The sequence below is a fragment of the Phlebotomus argentipes genome, unplaced genomic scaffold (assembly GCF_947086385.1).
Source record: "Phlebotomus argentipes unplaced genomic scaffold, Phlebotomus argentipes genome assembly scaffold_4, whole genome shotgun sequence".
In the NCBI taxonomy this organism is placed as follows: domain Eukaryota; kingdom Metazoa; phylum Arthropoda; class Insecta; order Diptera; family Psychodidae; genus Phlebotomus; species Phlebotomus argentipes.
The window spans coordinates 7,931,967-7,941,379 of record NW_026776174.1 but is presented as its reverse complement, the minus strand read 5'-3'; the positions used below and the strand labels follow the sequence as shown (position 1 = coordinate 7,941,379).

The 9,413-nt window shown below is 44.2% G+C and overlaps 5 protein-coding genes across 9 annotated transcripts; 3 read left to right on the top strand and 2 right to left on the bottom strand.

The window, feature by feature from the left end:
• Positions 1 to 4: 4 nt before the first annotated feature.
• LOC132258896 (torsin-like protein) lies at positions 5 to 2,242 on the bottom strand. Its single transcript, XM_059756435.1, has 2 exons — positions 1,978 to 2,242; positions 5 to 1,919 (listed from the first exon to the last, which is right to left on the bottom strand). Exons 1-2 carry the CDS (start codon positions 2,186 to 2,188, stop codon positions 1,069 to 1,071), a joined length of 1,062 nt encoding a protein of 353 aa, XP_059612418.1. The 5' UTR covers positions 2,189 to 2,242; the 3' UTR covers positions 5 to 1,068.
• Positions 2,243 to 2,305: 63 nt separating this feature from the next.
• Positions 2,306 to 3,139, top strand: LOC132258235 (large ribosomal subunit protein uL30m). Its single transcript, XM_059755443.1, has 3 exons — positions 2,306 to 2,485; positions 2,555 to 2,681; positions 2,751 to 3,139. Exons 1-3 carry the CDS (start codon positions 2,361 to 2,363, stop codon positions 3,036 to 3,038), a joined length of 540 nt encoding a protein of 179 aa, XP_059611426.1. The 5' UTR covers positions 2,306 to 2,360; the 3' UTR covers positions 3,039 to 3,139.
• Positions 3,140 to 3,171: 32 nt separating this feature from the next.
• On the top strand, positions 3,172 to 5,237 carry LOC132258208 (histone-lysine N-methyltransferase SMYD3). Of its 4 annotated transcripts, none has more exons than XM_059755406.1 (6): positions 3,176 to 3,603; positions 3,661 to 3,902; positions 3,964 to 4,091; positions 4,155 to 4,629; positions 4,723 to 4,888; positions 4,959 to 5,237. In XM_059755406.1, the coding sequence occupies exons 1-6, from the start codon at positions 3,488 to 3,490 to the stop codon at positions 5,155 to 5,157; spliced, it is 1,326 nt and encodes a 441-aa protein (XP_059611389.1). In that variant the 5' UTR covers positions 3,176 to 3,487; the 3' UTR covers positions 5,158 to 5,237. The 4 variants fall into 4 exon arrangements, with proteins under 4 accessions (XP_059611387.1, XP_059611388.1, XP_059611389.1 ...); XM_059755407.1 differs by having other exon boundaries at positions 3,177 to 3,603; positions 4,726 to 4,888; XM_059755404.1 differs by having other exon boundaries at positions 3,172 to 3,603; positions 3,964 to 4,629.
• A 20-nt stretch (positions 5,238 to 5,257) lies between these two features.
• On the bottom strand, positions 5,258 to 7,544 carry LOC132258196 (centromere/kinetochore protein zw10). The gene is made up of 3 exons (XM_059755355.1): positions 5,867 to 7,544; positions 5,541 to 5,806; positions 5,258 to 5,473 (listed from the first exon to the last, which is right to left on the bottom strand). The coding sequence occupies exons 1-3, from the start codon at positions 7,473 to 7,475 to the stop codon at positions 5,258 to 5,260; spliced, it is 2,091 nt and encodes a 696-aa protein (XP_059611338.1). The 5' UTR covers positions 7,476 to 7,544.
• LOC132258211 (dihydroorotate dehydrogenase (quinone), mitochondrial) lies at positions 7,545 to 9,066 on the top strand. Of its 2 annotated transcripts, none has more exons than XM_059755413.1 (2): positions 7,545 to 7,813; positions 7,888 to 9,066. In XM_059755413.1, exons 1-2 carry the CDS (start codon positions 7,811 to 7,813, stop codon positions 9,043 to 9,045), a joined length of 1,161 nt encoding a protein of 386 aa, XP_059611396.1. In that variant the 5' UTR covers positions 7,545 to 7,810; the 3' UTR covers positions 9,046 to 9,066. The 2 variants fall into 2 exon arrangements, with proteins under 2 accessions (XP_059611396.1, XP_059611397.1); XM_059755414.1 differs by having other exon boundaries at positions 7,868 to 9,066.
• Positions 9,067 to 9,413: the final 347 nt, after the last annotated feature.

The window sequence follows — 9,413 nt, the reverse complement described above, 5'->3', positions numbered from 1 at the left end:
TGTGGGTATTCTCTTGAGTAGAAGAAGAAGGTGAGAAAAATTTGTTGAAATAACTTTACTAGACTCTCGTTGATGACATTCAAATGAATATATAAAAAAGGATTAGTATATAGAGAGACAAGTGAGAAAAGATGGGAGAAACGAAGAAAAAAAATATGCTACTCCAAATAAAAAAAAATATGATAACAATTTAGGTGAAAAGTCACTGAATATCTCTAAAAAAATAATATTACCCCTCATCTAATCTATATGGACATACTTTATCTGGTCTTTTATGCAAAATTATAGGTATTGAGTAATTAAAAGAAGTCTAATGTTGCGTTAAGAATTACCATTTATTTTTCCTTCACCTTAATTTAGAACTCCTCGCTCTTCCTATTGTTTTTTCTTATTGTTTAACGCTGGAAAAATACATGTGCAATTCGTTGTTATTTTCCCCTTGCGCGAAAGACAATGTGAAATATGGAATATTATAGTGAATGCAAGGTGAAGAATGGATTATCTCGTCTCCATTATTCTGGAAGCTGTAGTTTGAAAATGTTTATAAAGTCATATACATAATAGTATGGATCAAGTTGTTAAATATTGAGAGATTTATTGAAAGCGTCTGAAATGTCATTTTTCCCCTCCTAATTTATAATATAAGATTGTCCATTCACGTTTAGGCGTTTGATAGAATTTTGGAGCGAGAACCTTAATTACGCAACTCTCCTAAAAATAGCTTCAATTTATACTTTTTCATGTTTTCACAACATGGAACGCGTGGTCGGTTTCGAATGGTATTCCTAGGCGAGTGTGTAAGACCAATTTGGATTTCTGTTTTTTTGCAAATAATTTGCAAAACTATAGATGTGTAGATGAGAAAGTCTCTGTGTAAATAATGTGTTGGAAGGAAGAGGAAATGAAAGGGTGAAAATGCTTGTAAAATTAATTTAATCGAAGATGAAAAATTTACTAAAGTACAGGACTTTAATAAAATATATAAATTACAAAAGTGACTTGAGACAGTTTTTCTTTTTCTACACATTCCAAACAATGCGGTATATTTACAGGGAAAAATTACGCTCATCACAGATCAGAGAAGATATCATGAGAGATTGTTGCCATTTGAGCCACGAGACCCACTTTCTTCTCCAGCTTCTTGCAACCGTGCGTCGCGAAGAAGGACTGCTCCTTCTCGTACGTGACATCCTTGAGCACATCGTTTATCTGTTCGCTTGTGGGATTGGGCAGACCCACCCTGGCAAACTCAGCCTCGATGCACTTCTTCACATGACGCTGCTCGAGCGGTAAGAACGGGATGAAGTGGTCAATGAGGGCCTTCTCAATGCTGCCACTCTTCATCAGCGCCCCATTGGAGTTGTACAGACTCATCTCGGTGATCTTCTCGAACAGATGCAGCTCCGTTTCCTCCCGACTGTGACCTCTGTTCATGAGCGACGCCAGTTGCTGAGAAATTTCCAGGCCACCGGCATTGGAGATGAAGATAAAGATCGCCTTGCTGGAGTCGATCTGGTCGCCAGACGGGTGATCGAGCAGAGGCGTGATGCCTTCCATCACGCCCACGGGCATGTGGTCCACTTCGTCAAATATGAACAGCGACATGGGACAGCGAGCCAGCGAGGCCTGGACAGTGTCTATAAGCTGCTCCTTGTACTCATCTATCTTCTTCTGGTTGGGAAAGCTGCTCCTGCCGCGGAAGAAGTGCACGTATTTGCTGTCCTTGCCCAATTTGAAGATTGCATCCTTCATCACATTCGTGATGTACGTCTTGCCGATGCCAGGCGTTCCCTGGAAACTCATCACGAGTGGCTTTGATGACTTGGACAGATTTTCGAAGTGATACTGCAGAGCATTCGTGACGATCTTGATGGCAATGTGCTGTCCGAACACCGCCTTCTCGAGATCTTGCCTGAATTCTGCAAGAAAACACACAATAAGCACACCATAGCCGGCAGATTAACCTCACTGTCTCACTGATGATATTGGCAGGAATGTAATCCGGCGTGCAGCATTCGTACCACCGGCAGTAGGTGTTGAGCTTGATGGTGCTGTAATTGATCCCTAAGGCTGTGAGCATAGCTGAACCACCACCAACAACTGCCAATGTGGTCAGAGGCTCTAACAAGACAACATTCCTCACACAGGTCGCTAAGAAGCAGAACAAAATCACCCAAAAGGACTTCATTTTATCAACTAAACAAAAACTGAATTCAATGCCAGCGTAGTTTCCGCCATGAGCTAAACGTCAGCTGCTTTCGTTAGGTTCCAGTCCACGCGAGGAAGACGTCAGATTTCCACTGAAATCGTGGAAAGTTGGAAGTCTCGGAGATCGCGCAGTGTTTTTCTTGGGCAGAAAAATGGATAAAGTCCTCTTGAATACTGTGAATATTTGTAGAATATCTGCCAGAAACTTTGGGAACCATAATAAGAAGTTCGTATACAAGAATGGAGTGAAGTACGACAATGTTTTCTACTATCCCCGGTAAGATTGGAGGTTATGCCTGGAAAAGTGGAGTTTTCTCACATTTTCTGCCCTTATATCAATTTGCAGACATTCTGATCATCAAGATCCGTCTTTTGTGCCATCGAAGCTCTTCATGGTAAGGAGGATAGGGCCATACAAAGGAATTCCTTACTGGGAGAAGAGAATCATCCGGGATTTGGGACTTTCTCAAAGTGTAGGAACATTTACAATTTCTCGTACAATTTTAGTCAGATCCTGGAGTAATATAGCTTATCTTTTACAGCAAAATGAAATCGCTGTTGTGAAGAACACGCCGGATATGAATTCATTGCTGTGGAAAGTGAAGCACTTGATCAAGATCACTCCCATAACTTTCCCGCACGGTGAACCCACGGAAGAAGACATCAATTACACCTACCTGAAGAGAAATGGGGAGTGCATTGTGGCTAAGGAGATCAAAGTTGAGGAGAATAGATTGCAGGCAACAGATGAGTTTGTGAAGGATCAGAAGCGCCTTGACAATGAAACTCTCAAGAGGGATTCCCGTATGAAGTGGCTCAATCCGTGGTAGAACTAGAAATTAGTCATTAGTTGAAAATACAAATTAGTTATTATTTCAATACGTATCGAAAATGTCCTTTTCTGCTACCAAATAAAATTCTTAATTGAAAACAGGATTTATACTTCCCGGCATTTCCAATGCTCTGGAAGATCTGGAATGTGACGTCATGTTCCAGTTGGAAGGAACAGATGATTGCGTGTTGGATGCCGCGAAAATTGCTAAAAGCAAAACAGTTCGAATCGTTTGAATATTTTTAGAAACACCTCTCAGAATTTGACCAATTGGCTGATATTTCTGTCAAGAAGTGCTTCTGGCTGTTTTAAAATTAAACCCTGTTTTTGATTTTTCTCTCGCTTCACGCGGAAATGTGTTACGGTCAAAAGCGAAAGTCAGTGCAGTGAAACATACCAGAGATTCTTGTAAGATTCTGTGAGATTCTTGCGCAATTCTCAGAAGGAATGAAGAACAAGGTGCAAAGCCTGAAGCAAGGAAGCTGTATTCTGACGGAGAAACCCTTCGTTCACGTGTTGAAGTCGAAATACAGGAAAGAGAGATGCGATCACTGCTTTGCCAGGTGAGTTTTCTGCCCACCAGTGCGCGATTCCCAACTGAATTCCCTGGATTTTTGCAGCGAAAAAGTGTTCAGATGCTCAGGATGCAACTATGTGTACTACTGCAACAGGAATTGCCAAACCGAGGCTTGGGCTCTGCACAAAGTCGAGTGTCCCTTCCTGAAGAAAATAGCCCCGAGAATCGTTCCGGACGCTGCGAGAGTCTTGGCGAGGATTATTCTGAAGTTACAGCGTGGTGGAGATTTGGAGAAAGGATTCTACACTGAGACCTGCTTCAGGAAGTTCAGAGACTTAATGTCCCGTGAGTTGTTTAAAAATAGATTTGTTTTTTCGAGGGAACTTTGCTCATCAATCTTTATTAGATTACCACGAAATCCGAACGGATCCAAAGCGCCAGGAGCATCTGGAGAGTTTATCTATGGTGCTGCATGATCTCTTGGGAGAGAATCTCATGCCGAATCACACGGAACTGCAGGGAATCTACGGAAGAGTATGTGTGGATCTGGAGGAACTCTATCAGAAGAATATTACTCTGTTTCTCGTGCCTTTGCAGCTCGTGGTCAATGGCTTTAACATTCTGGATGGAGAAATGAACTCAATCGGAACGGGAATATATCTGGGAGTCTCTGTGGTGGATCACAGCTGCACACCAAATGCCGTGGCCACATTCGAGGGCACAACACTCTCAATCCGGGCCATTGCTGACATCCCTTCGCTGGACTGGTCGCAGATATTCATATCGTACGTGGATCTCATGCAAACTCCAGCCGATCGACGAGCAGAACTCAAGGCAAATTACTACTTCCTCTGCACATGCTCGAGATGCATTAATCCCGAGGAGTCGCAGAGAATGGAAGTGGCTTCGTGTCCAAATCGTAATTGTGAGCATCCTGTGATCGTTCTGGACGGCAAGGATCCACTGAAGTGTGATGAATGCGACACGAAAGTGACTGAGGAGTTCAGGAGTGAATTTCACGAAGTCAGAGATTTCACGAAACTCCAGCTGGCCAGCATGAGAGATGTTGCTTGTATCCTTTTACATTTGAGCATTTTCACACTTCCTCTGTCTGTGAATACTTCACACTTTCTGTGCCCGTGAAATCCTTAACGTCTGTCTATAGCAGATTTGGATGTGTGCAGTATCTGCCTCGCAAGGCAGAAGAATGTGTTGCATAGTCTAAACTTGTGGCATACCAAGACACTTGACTTGGCATTTGAGAGTGCGATTGAAATGGGCAAATGGCAAGAGGCACGCACGTTTGGCCAGCTGCTGCTTCCCGGCTTCAGGTAAGTCAGTCTAAAAATATCCTCTTTCACTCAACTCTCTAGGACTATCCTCCACTCCGACTTACCACAGAAAGTACAATGGGGACTTCAATCCTCTGCTCGGTCTTCTCTACATGAAACTGGGGAAAATTGAACTCTTTCTGGAGCACATAAAAGAGGCACGAGACTATCTGCTTGAGGCTTCGAAGATCCTTCGCGTGACCCACGGAGAAAATCACAGTCTCTACAGAATTCAACTAATTCCACTTTTAATGCAAACATCAAATTGAATAAATTCGGTTTGCAATTAAATTTCACTGAATTTCATATATTTCTCAACGGTATTCAAAAGAAAGGCAATATGAACTTCGTCCAGTTTCTCTCGTTCCACTAAACAATGGAATTGAGAGCAATAGCCCGGCGATTGGTGTTCTGAAAGAGAGCTCGGATCAGGTGCTTGATCTCCTCGGGCTTGTAGTTCATTGTCAAGGGACCCTTTCCCGACGACCACTGCTCTGTGATCTCTGCCATTGAAGCACTCAAAATCATCTTCAACTGCTGCAATTTTCCCCAACTCTTCACTGCTGTATTGATTTCCAGCGGATCCTGTGGAAAGAAGATGCAAAGCATTATTAATATCTTTCTATTCTACACAAATTCGTTTTGAATGTACCTGAAAAATACTGGGAGCTCTCTCGATGATTGTCGTGCAAACCTCCACCAATCCATTTGACACAGCCGATGGAAGATCCTCCACTAGGAGAATTCTCCTGATCAGTTCATTACAGAATTCATTCAGCAGATTCCCCATGGTTTTGTTGTACACCACATCGGGAAGAATGGTTTGCCAGACATTTTTCAGCAAATCCAGCTGCCGAAGGCACTGACGGACGACTTTGAATGGCTCCAAGCCCAATTCAGACACTGCATCGCTTAAATCTGAAAGAAGACAAGCAAAAGAAATTAATAACAACACAAATAAAACCTTCTATTCCTTACCGAATCCCTTGAGAATGTCCATTAACTGGGAGCGCTGATTCTTGATCTGATTGAGAAACTGCTCAGATCCGAGATGTTGCAGGGATTTCACCATCACAGAGACAGTTTCGATGCCCTTGCTCTGATTCTTTGTGATCCAGAAAGCCAAGTACATGCAGTTGTTGTGAAACAGAGCCGTTTGCTGGGGAATATTGAGTAGGAGTTTGGCGTGATATGTGGGGATTTCTGTCAAATATCTGTCGAGGATGATGGAAATGGTGGAGAGAAGTCCCTGCGCCACCTTCGTCTCACTGCCCTCAATCTCCTTCAGTACGCGCTCCATCAGCGAAATGAGCTCCATTGTGCTCTTGGACACCATACAGCTGGGAAAGATCGCAGGACCACACACTCCGGCATCTGCAGCGCCCAATTTCTCCGCCACAGGAATCATATCATGCAAATCCTTTCGCATTATATCCACTGCATTGTCCAGGATGTTCCTGAAGAAGCGATTGCGGAAGAGAAGCTCAATCTTCTCAGCATATTCCAGCAATTCTCTGTCCTCTTCGCTGAGAAACAGCATCTCAACCAGAAATTCATTAAACTCCGTGATGTCGTCGACTAATGTGCTCTCATTCATCTCCATCATGTTGTCCGGAATGGAGTAATCAAGGCACTCACTCATGATTAGCTTCACAAAAGTCTCCTTCATGTACTCCCTGAGAATCCTGAAGACACACTCGCTCTCCGAAATGGAGATATTCATGTGTCCCAGGCATGAAAAGGCACTCTTTATGTGCTGGAAAACTGTCCTATAGTTGGGCCGTAGATCATCCTTCTCCTTCAAGCTGTACGACAGCTGCAGAGTCACAAACTGCGGATCCGTCTCCTTATCTCCATCCAGCGACACAGGTTTAGTTATGATCGGCCTGAAGACGTTCTCCATGAGAAATTCACACATCTTCCGCGAGTTGTATTTGGTGCTGACCAGCGCCGTGACAATCTGATGCAATTCATTCTCATTCTTCGAGATCTTCACCGTCACGCACTTCATGTTCTGGAACGTCTTCTCAGTCATTTGCACCAAAGATTCGAATTTCAGCTTCAAATTGTGCAGCATCGACTCGTTCTCTTGGCAATATTGTATTTTTATGTTCTCATAGCAGTTGAGATGCTTCAGGATATTGTCCGTGGGATCCTGAATGAGGCTCCTGAGCTCGCAAAGCAGGTTCATCACAGTGAGGTGCTCCTGCGTGGACTTGGCCAGCTCAATATCACTGAACAGTTGATCAATCTTGAGGATCTTGTGTGTTACTCGCAATCCCTGAGCGATTTCCTGGAAATTCTCATGGCACTGGCGCAACTCCTCACTCGCCACATCCATCTTTATCTCCTCCTCGAGCATCCTAAGCAAATCGTCCGTCTCACTGGCGAAGAGACTCTCGCAGCTTCCGTGGTACTTGTCATACTCATTCAGCTCCGGAAGAAAGTCAACATACTTGTTGTTGACGAAGCTCCTCACGTTGTCCTGGAACTTCTTTATCTCATCCGTGAGCTTCTGCACATTCTTTCGTATGTCTGCATTCCTATTCACGGTGGCGAGCTCCACCACTTCCCGCATAAAACTCATTTGGCCAAAAAAGGGAACAACTTCTGCGAAAAGCAACACGCAACTAGACACACCAAACTGAAGTTACCATCAAAAGTGACGCGCAATCCGAATTTTGCCGTTATGAAGGCATTTTTGCACACACACATGGAAACTCTGTTTTGGCTCTGCTCGCACACCAACAAAGCCGGCACAGCCGGACGATCTTGAGATTTCTGCAAAAAAATATATTTTCATGAGCATAACCTAAAACTGTGCCATTCCAGGAAGTTCCAGAATTGTCTCTGCATTTAATTTTCACTGTTTCTTTTGATACAACCACTTTTTCTGTGATATCTACTCTATCTACTGCAAAGATGGTAAATACGCCTACCTTTTCCTGCACTGTTGTTGTCAATTTTCTCTAAAAATAGCGGAAAATATTGTTTTCCAGTTGAAGACTGCCCTTTGCGGTGGAGCCTTTGGGATTGGAGCTCTCTATTTCGCACAATCGGGGAATGAGACCTTCTACAGGAACCTCCTGATGCCGGCCATATGGAGGATGCCTGCTGAGATGAGCCACAGGATGGCGGTTTTTGCCTGCAAGTATGGAATAATGGGACAGGAGAAATTTGTTGATTCCGAACGACTCCAGACGACTTTGTTCAACGTGAGAGTGTCAAATCCGGTGGGAATCGCCGCTGGCTTTGATAAGCAAGGCGAGGCGGTGTCTGGATTGCACAAGATCGGCTTTGGCTTCGTGGAGATTGGCTCTGTGACTCCGGAACCACAGGCGGGGAATGAGAAGCCGAGGTGCTTTCGCTTGATCGAGGATCGAGCCATCATCAACAGATTCGGCTTCAACAGCGACGGCCACGAGAAAGTGTACGAGCGGATCAGGAAGTTGCGCGACAGCGGATCATTCCAGGGTGTGATCGGAGTGAATCTGGGGAAGAACAAGACATCCGCACAGGCAGATGAGGACTACGTGGCTGGAATTAGGCTTTTTGGTCCCGTGGCGGACTATTTGGTGATAAACATCAGCAGTCCCAACACGCCCGGCTTGCGGAGTCTGCAGAGCAGGGAGAACTTGGAGGGTCTGCTGTCCAGCGCCGTGGCAGCCAAGAGAGCCCTTCCGCGAGATGTGCCGCTGCTGCTGAAAATAGCTCCGGACTTACTGGCGGAAGAGATGGACGAGATCAGTGCCACGATCATGCTGGAAAAGTGTCGCATTGATGGACTGATCGTGAGCAACACGACCACTTCTCGTCCTCCAACGCTCCGGAGTGAGTTTCGCGAGGAGCAAGGCGGCCTCAGCGGAGCTCCCCTCGTCGATCTCTCCACCAAAGCCATTTTCCACATGTACAAGAAGACCGGCGGGAAGATCCCCATCATCGGGGTCGGCGGAGTGTCCAGCGGCGAGGAGGCTTACGAGAAAATCCTCGCTGGAGCTTCAGCCATTCAGCTCTACACCTCGTTCGCCTTCCACGGCCCGCCAATCGTCAATCAAATCAAGCGGGAATTGGACGAGTTGCTGCGCAAGAACGGCTTCAAGAATGTCTCCGAAGCCAAAGGAATGGGCCACAATGTTTTGCCGCCCAAGAACGTCTAAAGGGTCTAAAGTTTATACACACAATTATTCCTCAACCTCTTGTTATGGTGCCAATTGTTAAAGTTAAAACTCCCGGCATTTTGGGCTTTAATGATTTATTTTTTTTTACATTGATTTCATCTAATGATTTCTCTCTTTTTTTTCTACTGAACCTGATTTTCTTACTTGTAATATTAAATTCATAAAAATTATCTGAAATTTATCTCTAAACTTTCATTTTTTTTCTGACCATCAAATTTAGGATTCAGTTTATTGTATCGATAACTACAAAACTTGCACTGCATCTTCTTCTTTTTTATCATTTTAATCTCCCGTGAGGAATTAAAAAAAAAAGAAACTCGCAATGATTCTTTACATTATTCAGTTGT

Bases quoted from the DNA above. Each gene is read 5' to 3' on its own strand.
- LOC132258208 (XM_059755404.1), top strand. From the start codon at position 3,488: ATGAAGAACAAGGTGCAAAGCCTGAAGCAAGGAAGCTGTATTCTGACG. The intron at 3,604-3,660 runs GTGAGTTTTCTG...GGATTTTTGCAG, and splicing joins TGCGATCACTGCTTTGCCAG to CGAAAAAGTGTTCAGATGCT. The intron at 4,889-4,958 runs GTAAGTCAGTCT...GACTTACCACAG, and splicing joins CTGCTGCTTCCCGGCTTCAG to AAAGTACAATGGGGACTTCA.
- LOC132258196 (XM_059755355.1), bottom strand. From the start codon at position 7,475: ATGAGTTTTATGCGGGAAGTGGTGGAGCTCGCCACCGTGAATAGGAAT. The intron at 5,807-5,866 runs GTAAGGAATAGA...GTCTTCTTTCAG, and splicing joins GGACATTCTCAAGGGATTCG to ATTTAAGCGATGCAGTGTCT. The intron at 5,474-5,540 runs GTACATTCAAAA...TTCTTTCCACAG, and splicing joins GAGCTCCCAGTATTTTTCAG to GATCCGCTGGAAATCAATAC.
- LOC132258235 (XM_059755443.1), top strand. From the start codon at position 2,361: ATGGATAAAGTCCTCTTGAATACTGTGAATATTTGTAGAATATCTGCC. The intron at 2,486-2,554 runs GTAAGATTGGAG...ATCAATTTGCAG, and splicing joins AATGTTTTCTACTATCCCCG to ACATTCTGATCATCAAGATC. The intron at 2,682-2,750 runs GTAGGAACATTT...TATCTTTTACAG, and splicing joins ATTTGGGACTTTCTCAAAGT to CAAAATGAAATCGCTGTTGT.
- LOC132258896 (XM_059756435.1), bottom strand. From the start codon at position 2,188: ATGAAGTCCTTTTGGGTGATTTTGTTCTGCTTCTTAGCGACCTGTGTG. The intron at 1,920-1,977 runs GTGAGACAGTGA...GTTTTCTTGCAG, and splicing joins CATTCCTGCCAATATCATCA to AATTCAGGCAAGATCTCGAG.